The 23,335-nt window shown below is 41.3% G+C and overlaps 1 protein-coding gene across 6 annotated transcripts in view; it reads left to right on the top strand.

Moving 5' to 3' along the window:
- Window positions 1–23,335, top strand: part of kif21b (kinesin family member 21B) — a 54,307-nt gene that overhangs the window by 21,602 nt on the left and 9,370 nt on the right. For 2 of the 6 annotated variants that reach the window (XM_008320273.3, XM_008320276.3), the window contains exons 3-32: window positions 32–214; window positions 1,120–1,269; window positions 2,159–2,287; window positions 2,418–2,600; window positions 3,209–3,324; window positions 3,418–3,613; window positions 5,148–5,337; window positions 5,511–5,574; window positions 5,751–5,984; window positions 6,077–6,209; window positions 6,286–6,424; window positions 6,547–6,735; window positions 6,825–7,024; window positions 7,107–7,214; window positions 7,491–7,804; window positions 7,990–8,173; window positions 8,331–8,534; window positions 8,616–8,717; window positions 9,145–9,310; window positions 9,521–9,581; window positions 9,780–9,828; window positions 10,276–10,514; window positions 12,446–12,514; window positions 12,648–12,758; window positions 16,239–16,277; window positions 18,792–18,928; window positions 19,067–19,247; window positions 19,522–19,686; window positions 20,798–20,915; window positions 21,060–21,230. In XM_008320273.3, coding sequence (XP_008318495.1) covers window positions 32–214; window positions 1,120–1,269; window positions 2,159–2,287; window positions 2,418–2,600; window positions 3,209–3,324; window positions 3,418–3,613; window positions 5,148–5,337; window positions 5,511–5,574; window positions 5,751–5,984; window positions 6,077–6,209; window positions 6,286–6,424; window positions 6,547–6,735; window positions 6,825–7,024; window positions 7,107–7,214; window positions 7,491–7,804; window positions 7,990–8,173; window positions 8,331–8,534; window positions 8,616–8,717; window positions 9,145–9,310; window positions 9,521–9,581; window positions 9,780–9,828; window positions 10,276–10,514; window positions 12,446–12,514; window positions 12,648–12,758; window positions 16,239–16,277; window positions 18,792–18,928; window positions 19,067–19,247; window positions 19,522–19,686; window positions 20,798–20,915; window positions 21,060–21,230 — 4,524 coding nt within the window. The remainder of the gene's footprint in view (window positions 1–31; window positions 215–1,119; window positions 1,270–2,158; window positions 2,288–2,417; window positions 2,601–3,208; window positions 3,325–3,417; window positions 3,614–5,147; window positions 5,338–5,510; window positions 5,575–5,750; window positions 5,985–6,076; window positions 6,210–6,285; window positions 6,425–6,546; window positions 6,736–6,824; window positions 7,025–7,106; window positions 7,215–7,490; window positions 7,805–7,989; window positions 8,174–8,330; window positions 8,535–8,615; window positions 8,718–9,144; window positions 9,311–9,520; window positions 9,582–9,779; window positions 9,829–10,275; window positions 10,515–12,445; window positions 12,515–12,647; window positions 12,759–16,238; window positions 16,278–18,791; window positions 18,929–19,066; window positions 19,248–19,521; window positions 19,687–20,797; window positions 20,916–21,059; window positions 21,231–23,335) is intronic. The other 4 variants (XM_008320275.3, XM_008320277.3, XM_017036798.2 and 1 more) reach the window with 3 other exon arrangements.

Raw genomic sequence — 23,335 nt, 5'->3', positions numbered from 1 at the left:
AAGCTCCCTGTGTTGGTGGATTGTTTTTCAGACTGGCTCTGGGAAGACGTACACCATGGGAACAGGCTTTGACATGAGTCTCAGCCAGCAGGAGCAGGGCATCATCCCACGGGCTGTTCACCAGCTGTTTGACGGAATCCAGAGGAGGAGGACAGAGGCGCAGGAGGGTGGATTTCAAGCACCTGAGTTTAAAGTCAGCGCCCAGTTCCTGGAGGTGGGTGAATGTTGGATGTACAGCACCTGTAAATCCAGGTTGCAACACACACACACACACCTTGTTTGTGCTCCTCTGATATTCTTTTGCATCTCTGTGGCGAGATGGTGGGATTTCGGTTCATATTAGTGCAGTCCAGATGCAGTAAAACAGGAGGAACGAGGGAATCAACCCCCGCCTCAACAAACAGGAAGTGACAACCTGATGACAGATGGCAGGGACGTCTGCCCGCGCTTTGTTGGACCTGATTAATGTTTGCCATTACCTCTGACATTATTCCTCATCACTGTTGGGTGGGAGATAGATCAGAGTGGGGGAGGGCAGGTGGAGGGACAGAGGGAGGATTGTGTAGGACCAATGAAATAATTTGACGTGATGTAATGATTTCCTTCCTGTCAGGCAAATGTTTGGGTTTTGGGTTGGGGGAGGGCGAGTGTATATATGACCGTGTGGGTATGATGTGATTACTTCAACACAGTAATATTTTTTTCTGCCCTGTTTCCTGTCTTTATAGTCCGTCTTGGTTGTTGGTGTGTTTTTGAGGCTGTCTGGTCACAAGGTTATCTCTGGTAATGATAAACAGATGGCTGTGTAAGGAAGCGGTTTGGATGGATGGATGGATGGATGGATGGATGGATGGGGGGGATTAGGTGGGAACAGCTGAGCTTTGGTTTGACCTCTGTGTCTCTTGCCCTTATTAGTTTTGGGGGGGGTCATTGAGTGACCTTTCTGACAGCAGTGATGTTTGTCCAACGGCTTATCACAATAAGACAACAACATTTAAATCCTATTACATTGTAAACAGATTTATTTCAATTTGCTGTCTTGGGGTTTATTCATGTTATAAATTCAATCAATAACTCTTTTCCTTTTTGTGTTAATGTTTTTTACTGATTTTTATGCAGTTGTACAATGAAGAGATCCTGGATTTGTTTGACGGAGCCAGAGATCCAGACAGTAGGAGCAGAAAATCCAACATTAAGATCCATGAAGACTCCAGTGGGAGCATCTACACAACTGGAGTCACATCCAGACTCGTTCACTCAGAGGAAGAGGTGCGCATCTGTGGCTTTTCATTTCACTTTTCACAAATAACAGAGTTCCTAATTAATCTAATTAACAGACCTTGAAAACGTGGTTTGTTACATCATCTGTTACTGTACCATTTAGTCTGAAACTGTTGACACTGAGTGTTCAAAAAATTAAATGCTGGTTGCCTTAAGATGTTTCTTTTCTTTTTCGTTTGTTAAAGTACCTCTCGGTCACCTGACAGTACTGGCTGAATAGAACAATAACATTTTAATGTCAGCATCAAATCACAGCCTGTAATAGAATATGATCGTGAGACTCGATCTACTATGTATTTGATGAGGCTCCTGTGATTTTTAGATTTTTCTTTTTCTTTTAATATCTCAGATCAATACCATATTCAAATTACTTGTCTACAGTACACGCCATGGAAGCAAAGAAGGCTTTTCTTCCACTATAAATATAGACAGATCTATTTTGAGCATCTCTTTTTTTTGGAAAATGAGCTACAATACAACAACGTAAATAAGAAACTAGAGTTCCAGCAAAATATTCCAGGGAACTGGAGGTCAAATCTGTGAGTCTTGTTTCACACACACACGTATCAAATGGGTAAAAACTGTTAAGACGAGGAAGTGACAGTTTGGAATAAGGAGTAGGTGAAGGGGTCAGGAGGTCGCTGGGATGAATACCTGCAGGAAGATAAGTGACAAGGCAGTGACACATAGGTGAACAGGAAGAACAAATGTTAACGCCTAAGACAGACAGAGACAATGATGTTGTTGACGTTTTGTTTGTTTATTTAAATGTTCGACAGAGAAACAGAACTGTTTTATTGACATAGAATTGAAAAGTAGAACGTCTAGATAGCCACAAGCTTCACAAGTTTAAAGTGTGCGTTTGTCTTTGCTGCAGCTGCTGCAGTGTCTGAAGCTGGGCGCTCTGTCCCGCACCACAGCCAGCACTCAGATGAATGCCCAGAGCTCCCGCTCACACGCCATCTTCACCATCCACCTCTGCCAAATGAGAGTCTGCCAGCAGATGGTAAGATCTGAGAGTGAAAGAATTAAGTTAGCATCAGCAACTTTAAAAAAAAAAATCTGCATTATAAAACAGACACTATATTTTAGACCATTTTCTAAATCTGGTCTGTATCATGTGCTCATTTCCACAGCAGAACGGAGGAGGGGAGAATGGGGAGGTGAACGGTGAGGTCTCCAGCCCCATTGCACAGCCAGAGTATGAAACACTGATGGCCAAGTTTCACTTTGTGGACCTGGCTGGTTCTGAGAGACTCAAACGTACAGGAGCCACAGGAGAGCGAGCCCGTGAAGGGATCTCCATCAACTGTGGACTGGTGAGAAACTGTGTGTCTCACACTCCGCTGTAGGACTGTCCCAAACAGGGACGAAGCAGAGAATATATACAGCCAGTTTAATTTCCTTCTCAAGACAAAATGAAATCTCTGTAAAATATCAATGAAACAACTGATAAAATAAATACAAATAATATAAAAAATAAAGATAAGAATACATAGCTTTATAAAAATAAGATACTTTCTCAATTGTTAGCTGAACAGAAAGTCTATATATCTATGTATATATATATATATATACACACACACACACATATATATATATATACTGTATATATAACTGTATACAAACACAGGTAAATAAAGTGTAACTCAAACTGTGTAACCCTATTAGCAGTCAAATAGTGATGGAGGTAATGAGGCACTGAACTGCAGTAGGAGAACACGGCTGTCCAGTCAGCAGCTGGTTGTAGTGAAGTTACAGAGTTTCACGTAACTGGATATGCACATGTTTTCAAGTGGGAATATTTGAACGAAGTATCGGCCTGATTCCAACATTTGTATTCTTGCACCACACGTTTTAGACTTGTTTTTTTTTTTTTTAAACAGAAGATTAAATTTGTGTGTGTTTACCCATGTGTGTCTCACAGCTGGCCCTTGGGAATGTGATCAGTGCTCTGGGAGATCAGGCAAAGAAAGCTGGGCATGTTCCCTACAGGGATTCCAAACTGACTCGTCTGCTGCAGGATTCACTGGGAGGCAACAGGTACAGAGGCACTCACACATGCTTGTATCCATGTCTGTTATTTGGTTGTGAACCATCAGGTGATAGCTAATGCTCTCTTTCTGCCCTCTTTAGCCGTACAATGATGATAGCCTGCGTCAGCCCCTCAGATCGAGACTTCATGGAAACTCTGAACACACTAAAGTACGCCAATCGTGCCCGAAACATCAAGAACAAGGTGGTGGTGAATCAGGACAAGACCAGCCAGCAGATCAATTCCCTTCGTGCTGAAATTGCCCGACTTCAGTTGGAGCTGATGGAGTACAAGGCGGTGAGTGTTGGCCGGGTGTGGGAGTGGGTTAGGGGATGGGGGGGGGGGGGGTAGAGAAGAACAAATTCAGTCTTAGAGTAACTTAAGAAAAAAAGAAGAGTTGAAAAGGAGAAGAGAGGAGGTGTGAAAAATGAAATCTGACAGCGTGAAGAGAGTCATCTCTGTCAGCATTACTGATGCAACGAGTTTAAAAAATGGATGAAAGAAGGATGATGCTGGGAATAGTAAGTGTCTACTACTGAGGAGGGACAAGACAATAGTGAAATAAAGACATAAGAATGTCATATAAAAATAGAAACAGTGACCAAGTTCAATGTCTGTTTGATAATTAAACTGCTCTCCTTTACTCTGAAAGTAATGTGTTTTTAATTTATCTTTATCTATTTCTTCAAATTTGATTGGAAACCTTATAAACCCCTAATGTTTTTTACTAAACTCACTGCCCATCAGTGGAACGATGACGTCTGACGTCTCCATCCATACACTAGACTGCATACATGACTGTTAACCCAGAACAAATGCTGTTGTTGTGTCAAGTCTCAACAGAGATATTTCTGTCAGCTTTTTTTTCTATGTTTCTCTGTAGATAAATTAAAAATTGAATGAATTTTAGAAATCCTAATGAAGTAACAGCATTTAAATCGGATTTATTGCTAGTAATCTTCAAAGCTGTCTAACAGCTGTTATTGCCAAGAGCTGTGACTTTTCCAATTAGGGTTAAAAATATCTTCAGAGAAATTTCTGATCCTCAGTTATGTAAATTATTTACCTCTGCTTCAAACACTGCTCATTTTATTTTGTTCCACTGGTTTTCAAAAGACTTTAGCTGTTTGCAAATTTCAAAACGTCCAGATTAGCTCCGTTTCAAAACCAGCTATCAGGACATTCCTACTTATAGTTAGAGCCAGTCAGTGGTGTCATTTAAATTCAACCAAAAAAAAAAAATCAACATCTATCAAAAGACATTTATCAGAATCTGTTTACTGGCTTTTATGAAATCTGTGTTTACATCTGTGCAGTAAAATAAATAAAAATCCAGGAGCACGTTGACCACTAACCAGGTCAGCGTATTTACTGGGTTCACCAGCCAATGTAGTGTAACATCATCAGTGATGTGACTACGAATTGCAGTTATTTCTGCTGTATTGATAGTGAATGATATGTTGAGTGGAGTTGTTAGTGAAGTTAGTGACAACAGTGACGTATGACTGTGATGAGGAACTGGAGGCTGACCTCGAAGTAGTCACACTAGAGAGCAGACACAGTGGTGTGTTGAACTGAGCTGGAACTGGAGCCGTGGCCTGAAGTAAATAGTCCTCCCTCTGTGTAGAGAATTACACAACAGGATTATTTCTGAGTTAATCATTCAGAACACAATAATCGTAGAGCAGTCACAAACTAACCACCTGATTTAAAGAAATGGTATTGTGTGCTCTGGGGACTGCACTTTTAGTGAGACATATTTTGGATTGTTTTCAGTCGCCTCTCCTCTGACTCTCTTCTTGTTATTCATGCTGTTCGCTTGTCTCTGCAGGGGAAGCGTGTTGCATGTGAGGACGGTTCTGAAGGGTTTAGTGACCTGTATCAGGAGAACACGATGCTGCAGAGAGAAAATGACACGCTGCGCCTCAGGGTAAAAGCCATGCAGGAGACCATAGACCACCTCAATACACGGGTGACACACCTGCTGGCCAATGAGGTCAGCAGTCTGCTGGCTAAGTCAGGTACGTGAGAGGAATGTGGACTCGTCCTTATACCATATGTGTTTTCTCTATGTTGACCTTGTCTTCCTCATTCCTTTTTTACCGAAGCCTGTCATTGTCATTATCAGTTTCATATTCTTGTTTTGATTAGTTCTTTTTGTAACTTGAACCTTCTTTGACCTTTTAACCTCCAGGTGAGAACAATGAGGAGATTGGATCTCTGGTCCAGAACTACATCCGAGAGGTTGAAGAACTCAGGTAAGATCTAAAAACCATATCCATGTGCTGGAGGAAACCTTCCACCTTGTTTTACTAAATAACAACAATGCATCAAAAAACCAAAAAAAAAAACAAAACTAAAATATGATATTTTCTTATTCTGTGACCTTTCATTAGATCATATGATATGTTCTTATTCTGTGACCTTTCATTAGATCCAAGCTTCTGGAGAGTGAGGCCATGAACGAGTCCCTGCGACGGCAGGCCACTCGGCTTTCCTCTCGCTCACCTTTCACCTCCTCCTCCACCCTCAGCCCTGGCCTGGGCCACCCCCCTGGTTCCTCACCCGCCCCCAAGTCCATGGAGGCTGAGATGACAGATGTCCTACGTCGCGCTAAGCTGGACATCGAAAGACTGAAGAAGAAAGAAAGGAGACAGAGGAGAATGAGGTGAAAAAGAGAACCATGTTACCACAACACTATACATGTCTAAAAACCTCACAAGTCGTTTAAATGACCGGCACGATTCGTTTCTCACGCAGTCCTGAATTAGAGAAAGGCCTGAAGAAACGAGTGAAGCTGCACAATCATGAGAATGGAGAGAACGGACAGATTGGAGCAAATGTACAAAACGGACAGAACGGAGAGATCGATTCTGACGACAATTACATCGAGGTAACGTTTGTCAACATTCACCACACAAGAATCAAAGCTAAGATACGAGGTTCTCACCAGTTGTTTGTGTGTGCAGGACATAATGTCTCCGCTGCAGGAGGAGAGTGGCTGTGATGAAGACGAAGGGGAGGATGAAGAGGAGGGCAGGGAGGAGGATGAGGAGTTTGACAGTGATGAAAGCTTGGTGGATTCAGATTCTGACTCAGATGAGAAAGGTGACGTTTGTTTTCTGACAGCTAGTCCTTAATGTTTCTGGTAGTAAAAGCTAGGATTTCAAATACAAAAAAAACACAAAAGTGTAAATTTTGTTTTCTGACCTTTCGCCCTTCACCTGCAGCTAATTTCCAGGCAGACCTGGCAGACCTCACCTGTGAAATCGAGATCAAGCAGAAGCTGATTGATGAGCTGGAGAACAGTCAGCGGAGGCTGATGATGCTGAAGCTGCAGTACGAGGAGAAGCTCATTCTGCTGCAGAACAAGATCAGGGACACGCAGCTGGAGAGAGACCGCGTGCTGCAAAACCTCAGTGAGCATCGTGGGATTGGAAGCTTGAAGAGTTTATGTACAAAGTGTTGGTAAAACTGAACTGATTTTGTCTCATTTATATGTCCACAGTGTCTATGGAGAACTACACAGAGGAGAAGGCCAACCGTATCAAGCAGGAGTATGAGAAGCGTCTGAAGGAGATGAACCGCGACTTACTGAAGTTACAAGCAGCGCAGAAGGAGCACGCGCGCCTCCTCAAAAACCAGGGGAGGTACGAACGAGAGCTGAAGAAACTTCAGCTGGAGGTCAATGACATGAAGAAAGCAAAGGTAACTCAGGGCCGGAAACCTTTTTGTTGAGATGGAATATTAGAGATACAGCAGTTTCACATGGGCTCTTTTTTGCCACCAGGTGGCACTGATGAAGCAGATGAAGGAGGAGCAACAGAGGAGGAGGATGGTGGAGGCCAAGAGGAACCGTGAGATTGCACAGCTCAAAAAGGAACAACGCCGACAAGAGGTCAGTCACAGCAACTACTGTACTGAGTCCGTGTCTGTCAAACATATCTTCAACATTTCGATTCTCACATGAAAGTTAAAATTATGAGTCAATTTCAGATTCAACAAATGTCATTTTGAAAGGGGTGTTTTTTGCATTACAATATCCTCAGTAATCACATAGAATTTTACAGCAGCAGCTTGTGTTCAGACCAGCATGTCAGCATCCATGACAGGGTGCTAAGTGGTAAACTCATTCAGTAACTAACTGTGTTTCTCACTCGCTCTAATCCATTAGTACCAGATCCGGGCACTGGAGTCTCAAAAGCGACAGCAGGAGATGGTGCTACGCAGGAAGACCCAGGAGGTCACGGCCCTGCGGCGTCTGGCTAAACCCATGTCCGACCGTGTAGCCGGACGTGTGGCACGATGGAACCAGATTGCACAAAGTACTGACTCTGGTGCTGAGTTGTCAGCCAGCACTACAGCGAGCAGCTCTGAACCGGACAGCAGCAGGACTGTGAGTGGACTCGTGAAACACTGGAACAGCAAGAATATGTCTGGATACCTGGGTGAGAGTGAAGGGGGCGTGGACGGAACAAGGGCCAATGGGTAAGATGTAGGACTCTTGCAGTACTTTTATATTGTGCTTAATGGCACAATTATAATTATATTTTCTTATTGTGATAGCTTGTGACCCACGACTTATTGTTTTAGATGGCACAACAACCAATAATTTATTGCTGACTCTGACAGGTTGGCTGGCTGTTTTATGATTTTTTTATTTTTTCTTGCAGGATCAGGAAGAACTTGCAGCGAAAACCAGTAGGTCTGGGTCACAGTGGACCGACCGTCAGAGTAAACAGCTTCTCCAAGTCTGCTCGCCAGAAGTGGCAGTCACTGGAGCGACGCATCATGGACATTGTTATGCAGAGAATGACCATCTCTAATGTTGAAGCAGATATGGATCGCCTCATCAAGGTAGGAACAGAACTCAGTTCAATTGGCATACAAAGTTGGGCACTGTTATTATGTTAAGTTATTAAAACACTGGTCTTGGGTTTTTAGTATTTTTAAGTAGTTGTTCAAAGTCACTGTTATCTTCCTGCTAACCTGCATTTGTCTTCTGTCGAGTCAGAAACGAGAGGAGTTGATTGGTCAGCAGGAGGCCCTATCTCATAAAAGAGAGGTGCTGATGGCTGATGGGGAGGGGCCTGAAGCAGAGGACCGCCTCCTCCAGGAGGTTAATGAGGAGATCGAGGTGCTGAACGCCAACATAGACTACATTAATGACAGCCTGTCTGACTGCCAGGCCACTATTGTTCAGATTGAGGAGACTAAGGTAAAAAACTCTACACACTCTACACACGCCTTAGACAGGTGTATACACTAAGGTGATGTTTGGTTTTGTGTGCGTCTCTAGGATGAGCTGGACTCGGTGGACACCTCCGTGGTGATCAGCTCCTGTTCCTTGGCTGAAGCACGCACCCTGCTGGACTATTTCCTCAAAGCTTCTATAGACAAGGTGAATTAACGGAGAAAAACACTGACGCACTGTAATCAATACATTCTGAAAAGATGGTGCTACCGAAATGTCATTTAGGTTTGATTCCCAGAGGAACTTAATGGCGCCTCTTGTGGCAGCCTCTGTCGGTTACAAACATTAAAACTGTAAAATTTCCCCATTGTGGGATGATTAAAAGATTTAATTATTATTATGACAATTATATTGCAATGTCAAATGTAATGCGCTGTAGAACTACACTATTGTCGGTGTCATCTAGTGTCGTTTTTTTATTGCAAGGTATCCTCTTGTAGCATGCTAATTAAAACAAAACAAATAATAAATGTCCCTCAGAATTAAAAACAGCCATGTGTTCAGTTCCACTTCTGTACCTGTTGTCTTTGTACCTTTGACTCCGCTGACTATCTGCACATGTGCCTGTTTGCAGAGCTTACAGGTGGCTCAGAAGGAGGCTCAGATCAGACTGTTGGAGGGACAGCTGAGACAGACGGACATGATTGGTTCATCCCACAATCACATGATCCTTGATGCACTGAGAGAAAAAGCAGAGTACATTCCTGAACTCCAGGCCCTCATTCATAATGTGCAGCAGGGTGAGGACTGTGTGTGTGTGTGTGTGTGTGTGAGACACTGGTTTTCCATGTATTGGCATCAGATGTAAAACACTATTAGGTTCAACTGTTGAACTGCAGTACACTTTACAGCTACTCATAGTAACATTCAGGAGTAAAAATGATTTTTCTGACCACACTATACCAGAATGATAGTGTATATTTGTTTTCTATTTTTTTATGTGTTTTCAGAAAATGGTTACACCAGCACTGACGAGGAGCCCTCTGAGTTTAGCCAAGCCTCTGACTGCGGGTGAGGTTTATTTCTGCACTTTACTGTACTGCACACATCCAAACTATGGACTGATATGTTTTTTTTTAATTGTCATTGTATCACATCCAACAAAATAACAGTTTGTTTCATTTAAAAGATCTACAAACAGTCATCTATCTGCACTTTCTTACATGTTTTCTGATGTTGTTCTTTTCATGTCACCCGGATTGTTTTCAGCACGTCTCAAATGAAAGAATCCAACAGCCATGATGATTTCAAGCTGAAGGTACGGCTTTTTATAAACCTTTGTATTTCTTCTCTAACATTTGTAGTCGGCCTCAAAAAACACAACTTGCTGATTCTCCTTTCCAGCTATTCTTAACTGCAACCACAGGATGGCAGTATAAGCAAACACTTTAACAGCCATCAATATTTTTCGTCCTATTTTTTTCCAACCATGCAATCATTTTTTTTTCAGTCGTGCTTAGTTAAATCACACACACAATGGAGAGATGGAACTTTTTATTTCTCATTAATCTGTAACTATTTTATTTGGGAGATTTTCAAGCTGCACATGTTTTTAAATCTGTTTACTGGCTGTGTCTGAATGTCCCTTTGTGCCTAAATTAATTTCATTATGTTGGGATTCCCGCTCCTCGAGGCCCTTCATTCTCATTTCATTTTCTGAATCATGGTTCACTGATAAACAAATAAGGCTCATGTTCTTATCCAGATGGAGCCTCGTCTGTCGGCTCAGATGAAAGCGGTGTCTGCAGAGTATTTGGGTCCCGGCCTGGATCCGTCCTCAGGAGGCAGGCAGACGCATGTAACTAAGTCTCTGGCCTCGCTGACCGACATTCAAGAAGATGGTCTGAGACTCGTGACAGGGAGTCTGGGGCTGAGCGTCCCTGTGCCTTACAACAGGGAGCGGGCGTCACGTACCATCAGCCTCCCTGTCAGGGGACACACCTTGTAAGTCAAGAACCATATGAAAAAGTTCAAAGAATAATGTGATTATATTGTTGTGACCATTAGTGTTTTAAGGTCAGTTTATAAAAAGAAGTGAGGTTTCAGACTGAGGATAGTCCTTTGCTTAGCTGTCACTTTTACTGCTGTGGTACTTACTGTATATTCAGGAAGGAGGAGCTCAACTTTATTGTTAGTGTAAGCTTTTACTCTGAGACACTCGTTAAATCTCCTTAAAATTCCCTTCTACTGTATAAATATTTTGACAAAATCACATCACATAATTTTTTCTGAGAATCTTAGAAAGTCTTTTGTTTATACCAGTGGTTTCTGAATCTCATTGCAGCGCCCCCTTTTGTAGACAGGATTATTGTTCGTTCCCACCACGTCATCAGATTCACAGTTTTTGCTTCATAACTCAACGGAACCTTATTTAAAATAATTCCCCCAAACTCTTTGCACCTTCTGCATCTCCACACCGTTTAATGGGTCTCACCCCCCATTTTGGCATCCACCGGCTTGTAGAATTCCAAAATCCAAACCACACATTCTCCTAAAATATAAAATAAAGCAAAAAAAAGTATCTTTAAATTCTCTTTAGTGGTTTGACTCAGTATAATTAGTTCAACTTGTTAAATATCAACATTAAATTATTCCGGTCTGCCCGCGCTCCAGATCTGTCTCCTTGGGAAAAGGTCTGCTGCCTCACAGATGAGAATCAGGCGTCGTCAAAATAATAGGAGGAAAATCAACTTGCAAAAATGCAACATGCAGGGCTTGGTTTATTGACCCAGTAAAGTTTTACGTTTTTTCTACAATAGTTGGGGAAAAATTACTACGAATTAGTGCATTACTGAATTACAGCGCTGGCTCTGAACTTTCTCTAAAATATTGTCTATATTGCTTGGTTTATTGACCCAGTAAAGTAAGTGTCTTTTTCTACAATAGTTGGGGAAAAATTACTACGAATTAGTGCATTACTGAATTACAGCGCTGGCTCTGAACTTTCTCTAAAATATTGTCTATATTTAGTCACTGTCAACAAGCCTTGTAACAACGAAAGTACAATCTCCCGACAAAAGGAGAAATTATAGGGAGGCGTGTATTTCAGGCTCGTTCCATTCTGCTTCCTCGTATGTTACGATAATTACAGTGTTGCAGATGTTGGAGCAGTTTATTAGCGTTTACTAGCGTCTCCTGTGTTTCCACAGCCCCAACAGATGAGCTCCATTCATCAACAATTATAGATGCATTTCACATCTCTAAATCTTATTCACATTTTCCATGACTTTATATCTTTAGTCAAATTATAGGCGGCAAAATAAACGTGTTGTTCAGTTTTTATTATTATAATCACCTTTGTTTTTTCTTTTTTTTGTATTCATTAATGCAGGGTTTCCTTGTATGAAGTCTCTATAATATTGTCACTTTAGTTCTATTATTATAGTTATTAATAATAGAAACTCGGCATTAACTTATTTGACAGTTTATAAAATATTGCATCATTTATTAAGTATTCATCGCATCTGTGTATTGGTTCATTAATAATTCAGCCACTGAGTCTTCAGTGTATGCTGGAGGCGTCGCTCCATTATCTGCGGCAGCGTTGACCTGCAGAGTCATTTAGGACGTCACAAAGACACCACAGGGCAAGAGAAATGTCTCATATGCCCTAAAATGGACCAAACTTTTAAATTTCTTAAGACATTAGATAAAAACTACTGAAAACCTAGCAAGAGGTCTGACATTTTTTTTGGATCGGAAGCTGCTTTAGGGAGAAAAAACACTGAAATATTCATCAGTCCTTCCAGAGGGTGAAGTCTGGTTATGTGTCGGTTGAAGAGAAAAAAAGTTAAAATTTTTATTTTAGTAGAAAACTTGTGTTTATATCTATGTTTGTTATGCTTATAAACTGTGTGTGTGTGTGTGTGTGTCAGTCCTAGACAGTCTCGTGGTTACGACACTTCACCTATTACGCGGAGGAAATCCTACGACCGTGCGTACAGGTACATGAAACGCTCAAATGCAAACTGTTAAGTAAGCCCATCTGAACTCAGTGAAGTCCTCTGCTGTCATTGTCCTGTAACCTTGTCATCACTTCTTGTCTCTCACCTTCCTCACCCTCCTGTGACTTGTCAGGCCAACTGATTGCTACACTCCCCCCTCCTCACCTCCTCTGAGGACAAGGAATGACCGCAACGTCTTCTCGAGGCTGACCAGCAACCAAACCCAAGGTTCTGCCCTGGACAAGTGAGTGACCCCCTGTGGACAGTTTCTTTACAGTAGAGTGTTTGTATTTTTTTCTACCCCTTTGTCTCCACTTGTCATTCTGTACCTGTAGAAAGAAGAGCACTGCTATAAAGGTTTCATTTAAAAATAGTAGACAGACTACAGTGTACTGTTCATCTGTCAGTGTACATGCTGGTGGACCAGATGGTGTTAATACTAAAAAGCAGGTGTTAAATATCCAGCAGAGACAAACCGTACCTCAGGGTTAGGGTTCGTTATTATCTCTTACAACTGAAGGATTAAAAAAAAAATCCAGAACAAAGTAACTGAGGTGGAAGGTAGCAATATGTCTCTTCTGTTCTGTTTATTTTTTACTCTTTTATTCTATTGTTTTTTTATTCATCTTCCACTATTATTCATTTCTTATTTAATTATATATATTATTTTATTAAGTAATATTAAGTTTAGTTTAATTTTTTTTAAATTTTTAAATTTTTTTAATTTTAGCCAATACAATTTTTCTGTATTCATCGGTAATGTTAGCTGTGTGATGACCTTCTCCATCATCTATCAATTTTCTAAACTACCTAAACAACATTTTTCTTCTTGACCTAACATTCATGAGTGAAAACATCTGACGGCAATGTTGTTTTTTAGATAAATCTATAAAATTCTTCCCAGATCATACAGCCATGATAATAACCTGTTATTTGCAGCTCTTGTTGTCATCTTTGACGTCACTGTTTCTGTAAATCACCTCCTTTCTAATGTTTTTGATACGAGGCTTCGTCCACTACTTCAGACAAAGACAACGCAGATACAAGAGCCGTCTGCAGAAAGCGTCTGGCCTTTTCTTTTACCAGCTGCGATCAACTGAGTCTTTGTGCTTTGACAAATGTCATCAGTTAATGACAGGCAGCATTTGTTCAGTTATGAAGGTTTTCCTCATATTGTATAATGTGGAGCATTTCTTCACCTTATCGAGCTTTGATGTTCACTCAGGATGTGTGTGTGTGTGAATACGTGGATATTGGTTTGCTGTGTGTGTTGGAGCCCATAGGTCCTCATTATTGAGAGTGATGGTAGTAAATTAGTCAGAGCTTGTCAAGCTGCATGCAGCTGTTGTCATTTGTGGCCTTTTTTAATTGACTCACTGTGATAGAGTGGGTGGACGGTCTTAAAGTCTGGAAAAAAAAAAAGCAAGAAAAATTAACAGTTTTTGTTCATCACACATTTGCGTTATTGCATTTCAACAGACTGTTTTTTTTTTTTTGCACTCACATTTCGAAGTGTTAGAGAAGAAGAAAAATGTCACCCTGCTTCATTTTGACAGAACCTGTCACATTTCTACATAATTATAAATCACATTAACATTCAAACTTCACAGCAAGCTAAGACAATTCACATAAAGTAATTAAAAAAACCTGTCAGATGGTTTACTGTTTCACTGTGCTTCAATCGAACGCTTGATTTTTATTTATTTTTTTAATCCACCTTTGTTCTTTCAGCATATACTTTTTATTATTTAGACTCTAAACCAGGTGAAGTCATTTAGGACTGACTCATATTTGAATAGAAAAGTCCTCAGTCTCTTTTAACACATTTGTCTCCTACACTGAATTTTTCATCAGGTTTATCCTGTAAGTCAAATATCGCTTATCCAACAGCCACCACTCTGCACTCTGTGCAGTAAATTCCGAGGAACACGAGGTTTTTCCATCACCTCCTAACGCCGCTCTTCCCTCCAGACAGATCCTCAACAATCTTGTGTTATTATTTCATGTTCAGGGTGTAAAGCACAGACTCCCATGGTGACAGACCTCAGGCCATGAAATATTTACAACCTAATAACACTTTTATTGCACTGTTACACATAAAGCAGCCTCTAACCTTGAGCTATTAAGGTGGTTTGGGTTGTTGTGGCTGTTTTTACTCTTCGGTGAGTTTGAATGACACCGTAAGTGTCTGCATTTTCTCTTCCATTAACCTTGTTTGCTCACATGATGCTTGTTCTTTGCACAAAATCCGGGACTCTGTCTGAGATGTGCTGTAGGTGGAGATTCTGTCAAACAGAAGGACAGACTTGTCGTGTATAGAAGAAAATGATGTGTTCAGTTTGACATATGACACTTCTGTGCATCATTACCTGCTCCTGGACATTTTTATTTTCTTATCTTCAGCTCTTTCTGTTTCCTGTTTTCTATTTTCATTTTATAAAGTTTTGTTTTTGTTTTCGTTGTTGAAAAAATGCTAAATTACTAAGCAACTAAGCAAAACGCTAAGTACTAATACACTGCAAACAGTTAGCTTAGCATTAGCTTAGGTTTACAGTAGAGGCTACATGGATTTTAACCCAGGACTTACTTGAGTGCAGGCAGGAATCCTGACTTATTTAAGTCCTGCAGGCAGGAATCCTGACTTATTTAAGCTATTGGAACACACTTGTATGTTTTAATACCGTGGTGACTTTTTTGGCAGACCCCATACCTTTCTGATCACTGCTGCCTTGAGTTTGCAAATAATAAAACTGATTTGTTTTGAACTGGCAGTTTGCTACTGAACACCCACTTTACATGAGAGACTGAGGGAAAAGAAATAACTTTGCGATAGAGCATCAAGAACGGCCTTGGAGAAACCGTCTTCTTTTTTATCATGAACCGCATTAATTATAAGTTCATGTGAGTCCTTCACCTGGAGCAGTGGGACTGCAGTAGAAAACCCTCTGTTGGATTAGACTCTAAAAAAGCATGCGTTCTTCCATGTACTGTATAGTGTGTGGTCAAGTTTTGAGTCACTCGGAAGTAATTACATTTCCGTTTGTTTTTGGTTCCCTGTTGCTACCCCAGCTCTAAAGTGTGTTCTGGAATCTTCCTGTTTCATTAGCACTGAACGAATCCTTTGGTAATTCACCACGACGTACATCCTCTGTACAATATGTCAGAAAGGCTGATGTGCAAATTGGACATTGTCATTGTTACAGTGACTTATCAAAGCAATGAAAATATGAAAAAGCAAAAGAAACACAAAATGAGCTGAACTCATTCAAAGCTTTAGTCGAGTTTTCATAACCATGATGGTTTTAGATGGTGTTGTGAGCAGAGCAACAGAGTCCATGTGTTTTAGACTCTGTACGTTCCTTTATACAGTAGGGACGGTACTTTGAGCTGGTAGAGATCACAAGGCTTGGCAACCTAGTATCATTGATGTGTTTCTTGTGTAGTGTGTGTGTTTCTTTGGAGGTGGGAGGGCGGCATGAAAAACATCTGCCGACACAGGTCGATACAGCCTGTTCAGTGGTTACCTCACAGTAGTCACTGAACAAGCTTTATTGTGGATGGAGCTTTCCTGCCAGACAGCTCTCTGCTTTAACTCTGAAAGCCTTTTTTTTACCAGTCACTCCTCCCTTTAACCCTCTGCCAGTAACCCTTCTGTCTTTCCTTATCGTGTTTAACCCTCTCCTCTTCCTGCTCCTCCCTCTGCTCGCTCCTCTTCTGCCTCCAGGTCGGATGACAGCGACTCCTCGCTCTCCGAGGTGCTCAGGTAGAGGAACTATGTTGGTCATTCTCTGTGTTTCCCACTTTGCTGTGACTCACCTGGTTTCTTCACCGTTCTCTGTGTTTCCCACTTTGCTGGTAACTCACCTGGTGTCATCCTGTCTTCACCATTGCTGTGACTCACCTGGTTTCTTCACCTCCTTCTCCCCCGAGTTTTTGATGCATGTGGTTCACTGTGTTGTTGCTAAGACATGAATGAACCTTATTACTTTTTACAGACTGCAGTGTTACCTTGAAATATTAGAAAGAAATATTTTACTAGATCCTGTCATAACTGTAGTACTAACAGTATGTTGCCTGTAGTATTTGGTAATTATACGCCTATTATAATACACAGGCAGGAGTGCAGCGTTCCTTGTTTGTTGAAATGTATAATAATTTAGAACTTTGTCAAATGTTGTAATTAATGACAAAAAGAACCATCCACCGGTCTGTTGTTGTATATTTAACCACTCTAAACAGCATTACTGTAAAACCAAAGATAAGAAACCGAATGATCTGCCTTTCAATATGGTCATAACCTCCTGTTCGTGTGTGTCCTCCTCTAGAAACCCCCCCCCACACACATTTAGATTCAGAAACAAATATATATAAATATACAAAACACTGCTTGTTTTTCTCTGTACTGCAGAGAAAACACACGTCAATCTCCCCCGTGTTTTTATCTCGCTGCAGGTCTGTGCATCATCCATTAGCAGCTCTCTTTGAGCGCACGAACAGAGTCATGTCCTCTCTGACAGGAAAGTGAGAACTGCGTATAAATGTCAAAGCATTTGGAAAGAATTCTAAAAGTATCGACACTATTGTTGGCTTTAAGAAATAAAACAAAAATAGAATAAAATAGTTTGAAAAGAAAACAGCTGTAAAAGTTTGAATAGAACAAATAAAAAAACAATTTAATAATAATAAAAATAATAATAATATTAATTGAGGCCCTTATTCATTCCACTGGTGAAATTTACAGCGTGAAGCTGCCAGGGAAGGCTCCATTAGGGATGTGTGGTTCATCTGGGAATTGAACCCAGCTCTCTGCTTGCGAGGCAGGTGTGCAAATGACTGCACTGTGGAACCACTAAAAGGTAACAAAATGTTAAGTAGATGAGCTGGAACTGCTGTTTTAATAAGTAGGATCTTCGTAGACGTAATGACTGTTTTGCAGTCTGAAGGGTAATGAGGTTCATTTGCTTTTTTTCTCCTTTTTTCCCTGATGTTTTAGTTCAAATAAGCCTTTCATGAAGCAAAAAGCAAGATTTTATTCCCTCCATAAAACATTACAGGAGGTCCTCGACTTACATCGGAATTCTGTTCCTACAGCACAACGTAACTTTGCCGTAAGTCGGAACTCACATACGACGTAACCCTGAAACGACATCGTAAACCGAGGACCCCCTGTATTAGCCACAATCTCCCCCTCCCCAGTTCACTCGGCTGGTGTTTGTTTTGGAGCTAAACTTAGCATTAGCTTCCACCTGAATGTTGAGGCTGCTTTATTTCTGAGTGGCTGGTTACCATGGTGTTATGTTTTGAGAATGTTGGCTGTTAGCAGTGATTTCTACCACTTTTTTTTTCGTTTTTTCGTTTTGTTTTTTGGCAGGGGCTGCATGCAGCACTCTTTTACTGGCTGGTTACCAGTTTTTTAGTTGGCACTTTATGCATGTTACACACAGATGTTTTATGTTTAATTATTCATGCAAAATGGATTTGTTTTTCTGCCGAAACCTCGGCGTGTGCAGAGACATAGAAGTGAAGCTAGTTTCATCTCTGGCATGTTTGGTGCACAATTTTATGTTTTTTTTGCTCAGACTGATAAAGAATCTGCTCTCCCCAAAATTTGATGTGTGTAAGCACCGGACCACTTTCCACACTTTTCCAGCTCACGTTTTCCTCACACTCACACTTTAATACCACTTTAGTTACAAGGAAAACCCCCCGTGGGACTAATTTTCCCACATATCTCCTTCCTCTTCTCATCCCTCCCTGCTTTGTCTCACTCTGCTGACTGCTCTGGGCCTTCTGGGACGGTGGTCTGTCAGTCGGACATAGATTTGAAAGGTAGAGGGGGGGAGTCAGCAAGAGAGATTGAGGGCATATTATATGTGAGAAGCTGTGTTTGTGCTTGCATGTGGCTGCGTGAGACAGAGTGGTTCAGTGGGATCTCACTGTTGTACAGTCTTAATTGGGCTGTTGTACAACAAATAGGGGAGCGGGGGGGGTAAAGCTATTGTAGCCCAGAGAGATGGAGCAGGTGAGCTTACACCAGCAGAATGGTGCGTTTGTGTGTGAAGTACATCATCCACTGAGGTTTGTATGAATTTACACAGTCTCTGTGTGACGAGAACAGCTCACAGTACTGCAGAGTACATGTTTATGTTCAGCCAGCACAAACACTCATCTGCCACAACAGATGCATTTGTTTAGATGCTGTGCTGCTGTCAGTGCACATCCAAAGCTACGTAAAAGAAATCCAACATATTGATTTGTGCCCCTGTGTGACCTGTAGGGGTGTGATCAATCCAATTGGTGGGGTGAAGGGAGGTCGTACGGCGCCCCTGCAGTGTGTGTCTGTAGCAGAGGGTCACTCAAAGCCAGTCCTGTGTGTGGACGCTACAGATGAGCTGCTGTTCACTGGATCTAAAGGTATGAACTGCCGAGAAGTGGGTCCCAAACGTTTTTGGCTTTCGACCCCATTTTGACATCACAAACCTCTGGCAGCTGCTGACATACATTATTTTCACGTTTGAATTTAGTACGTTTACTCTTCCTCTCCTCCCTTAGACCGCACGTGTAAGATGTGGAACCTGGTCACAGGTCAGGAGATTGCCACCCTGAAAGGTCACCCCAACAATGTTGTGTCGGTCAAATACTGTCCTTCTTCCTGTCTGGTCTTCTCTGTCTCCACGTCCTACATCAAAGTGTGGGACATTCGTGACTCGGCCAAATGTATCCGCACACTCACGTACGTTTCCTCCCCATGTCTATATTCTAATAGTCGAAGGATTCAAAGCTGTTCTGTAAACATTTGATAGAATTTGTTACTGATATTATTTATAACCTGTATGCTGCGAGTTGCTGGCAAATCAGAGTAAAAGACTGAAAAGAAAAGTTAAGCGAATGTGTAAAAACAATGGTTTTATTGTTGCATTTCACATCTTTAAGATTTTTGTTTTCTCTGTTCTCATTCTATCCATCTCCTGTCTGACTCCACATTTCTTCTTCCCATACTCCCACAGTTCTTCAGGGCAGGTTGTCTCAGGTGATGCATGTGCTGGCACCACCACCCGCACAATAACATTTGCACAGGGTGAATGTCAGATCAACCAGATAGCCCTCAACCCGTCAGGATCTGTTCTGTACGCTGCTGCTGGAAACACGGTTCGCATGTGGGACCTTAACAGGTACAAATAATTTATTACTGACTGAGTCTTCCTATTCATTTATGGGTCAGACCAGCCATTCAAATGCTGATTTAATTATTTAGGTGTTCACTTTTGTTTTATTATTTAATATGTCGGATCCCACTCACATTCAGTGACTCATTAAGGCAGTGTTCACAGTCATCTCTTAGTTCTTTGAGACTTGGAGTGTTTATTTATTTGTTAAAAGAAAGTGTTCGTGCAGCCTGGACTGACCAAACTAACAACCTCGGCACCCCTGAATCTTCAGCCTTATCTTAGAGAAAGCTGTAAAGTGATGCTTTCACATTTGGAGTTAAAAGTTTGGCGCAGGGGCGGTGCCCACATTATTTTGGCACGAGAGGTACCATTCAAATGACAGGGCTAAAGTAATCTGTCTCCATTGAAAAAATGACACATATATACTGTAAAAAGAAAAATCTTTATATATATATATACATATATATATATATATGTATATATATATATATATATCAATATAAACAAAATCTAATAATACTATTATAATAATACTATACTACTGATATATATGTATATATGTATATATCTCACCGTAAAACTCACTGTACACTAAAACAAAACAGATTATTGTCAACTTCCCTGTTGTAGTGTAATAATAATCTGTAAGCAGCGTCCTGGTCTCTGTTGACTCAGTAACTCAGAGGCTAAAGAAGAGATTGTGATAATAATTTCTCTAACTCGACTGGTTGGCAGCCACATATGACCACAAGGTGGTAATTTCACTTCTCACCTCTGGAGGGAAATGATTAAGAGATTTGACACGAAAGTTTAGGCTGTGGGGCTCGGACCAGGTTAATGATACATGAGAGGCCACTTCCAGAAATGAAAAATGAATGTCTTAAACATTTTTCACTCTCATCTCTGCCGACGGCAGCTCTGCGTCTCAGCTGTTTCACTTCACTTGCGAAAGGGAAAGTGATTTTATTCGGCGGCGCAGGCAGCGTGAATGTCTCAAAAGCAATGAATTTCACAGGCTTCTTGCTTCGTCTCCTTTGGTGTGTGTCTTCCCTGGGTGTGTGTGTGTGTGTGTGTCTTTGTGCTTGTGTGTCTGTTTTTGTGTTTGTGTGTGTAGGATGCAGGGAATGGGAAAGCTGACAGGACACATTGGCTCTGTCATATGTTTGACAGTGGGACAGTCTTTGCTGGGGAAAGACCAAGTAATCACTGGCTCCAAAGATCATTATGTCAAGGTACCACACACACACACACACACACACACGCAGACACACACGCAGACACACACACATATGCCAAGAACCATCCACCATGATCACAGGGCTGGAGGTGTAGACAGGTTTTTAAATAATCTCTTTTTTATCCTCTTCTCCCCTCAGGTGTTTGACGTAGCAGAGGGAACTCTGGGTAACGTTGGCCCGGCTCATAACTTCGAGCCGCCGCATTATGATGGCATCGAGTGCTTGGCTGTGCAGGGAGACGTGCTGTTCAGTGGGTCCAGGGATAATGGCATCAAGAAATGGGACCTGGAGCAGCAGGAGCTCACTCAGGTGTGTGTCGCCGTGTGTGTTTGTGTGTTCACCAGGCCTTGTACAACGTACAACACTGTATACTGTACTGTATCACATGTTTATAGACTGATTTGTTTAAAATGAAATCTGGACTCTGAGATTTTAGTTTCAGATCCGACTAAGACCACGTTCATTTGGTCCTAAGTCAGACACATTTACATCTCATGTCTTTAAACGCGACCTCAGTCTGAACAGTCATGTCACATTTCATCAGATTTTCATGTCAGTGTAGTGAGCCAGACATCACTAAAGACAACAAAATGTTAATAATAGACAAACAGATGCAAACTCATTGGAAAGACCAAGACTGTCAAAGTTGAACTCCCTCCACAGACATGAGGTGTCGTGGTGGTGCATCAGTGACCGAGCCAGAGGAGTTGTTTTTTTGTGTCACATCATACTTGTTGTGTTACTCTGTCTATGTGTACAGTATGACACACACTACTGTACAAAAAAGTCCACTTTCATCTATGTTTAGCGTTATCTTTTATATTCTCGGTCGAAACAACGTTGCATCGCTGTCTTCTTCAGAACAGTCCAAATAAGCTTTCTGTGTTTCACATCTTTCGTCGTGTGGCAGTTTAAGCCACAGGAGTCACACTCATACAAACACACATACACGTACGAGGCGAGGAATACGTGTGTTTGTTTCCTCCAAAGTTTCTCAGGGTCAGAAGAGTTAGAAGCAGCATAACTTTAATATTCATTAGGATGTAGAGCTCATATATATTTAAACGCGTCTTCTTGAGTCTGCTCCGGTGAAGCCTGCGAGGGCTGGTGACAACAACCTGCAGGTGGAAATATGCAGGGATTCTCTAAGGTCTTTATTGTGCGACCTCTTGACCCTTGTTATCTGGTGAAAAGCTATTATGTGCTCAGTGTTTGCTGTGCAGATGAAGAGAGTAGCAAAGTTCAGGAGGTTCCACTTTTATGAGACTTGAGGGCGAAACAAGAGTTTAAAGAAGTTCTTCACTGACACTGATATTGTTCTACTATATTTACATGTTGATTTACATATTAATTGCTGAAAATAAAATGTTTTTGGGTCCTCATTTTTAAGGACAAAAAACATTTTTGGTTCCATGTTTTGTAATTAAGTATGAAACAAAAAAGACATTTAAAATGTTTTTATTTTGTTGTGTTCAAAACATTAGGCTGAAATGAAAATGCAAATATTCAAATTATTCATTAGCGTTAAAAGTAATTCTGAGTGGCTTCCTTAAATTCCAAAAACATGAGAGGCAGTGGTGACACAGATGCAGCAGCATCGGCTGATTCTTGTAAAGTAACCACTGTCACATTCGATGTCTAAATCTGGTCAGTCACCATAAAAAGAGGCGAAGTCTAATAAAAGGATAAAACTCCTGAAGCAGCAGATAGAACATATGCCGTTGTTATGATGTCCAGGCCGCTGAAAACTGTTTGAGTCGACATCAAAATAGATTCCAGCGTCTGGCTCGGCGGTGACAGGCGCCGTGTTGTCAGCAGAGTGTCGTGCTAGCGGACAGATTTTCTCCAACACGCCTCACCCCTCTTGGCTTCCATTTATCCAGAGATATTTTGCTCTGTTGACAAAGTTAACCGACTGTCATCTGAAACAGCTTTAGAAGCAACCTGTATCCCTGCCACAGGTACAGTACCAGGAAGTAGAGCCATCCCGTGTGTGTGTGTGTGTGTGTGTGTCCTGTGTCATCTTCAGCATTTCCTGTGTTGCTTGCATATGTTAATAATACATAATGATGCACCTCGTGGGTGGATGGTGTTAGCTATTTTGCATGCACAGTTTTATGCATATTAAACAGCACTTTCTCAGCTTGATTTGCATACCTTATGTTGAGCATATCCCCAGAGCACACAAAGCCAAAACATAACATTTTTTTCCTACTCTTAGGCCAAATTAAATTAGCACAGTCAGCGTTGTGGTCGTCTGTAGTAAATGACCTTAATTTCATTACGTGACGCACCGACACCATCCATTTCACAGTCTCTCAAACACTGTGGTGTTCCTCTAATTATGTGAAAGGATCAAACTGTGGCTTGGGGTGCAGTAGAATGGATTATAATAGACTCGGAAACGCTGCCTC

Source organism: Cynoglossus semilaevis, chromosome 11 (assembly GCF_000523025.1).
Source record: "Cynoglossus semilaevis isolate Cse_v1.0 chromosome 11, Cse_v1.0, whole genome shotgun sequence".
Taxonomy (NCBI): Eukaryota; Metazoa; Chordata; class Actinopteri; order Pleuronectiformes; family Cynoglossidae; genus Cynoglossus; species Cynoglossus semilaevis.
Note: the sequence above shows the minus strand (reverse complement) of the source record. Positions and strands in the feature narration are given on the sequence as shown.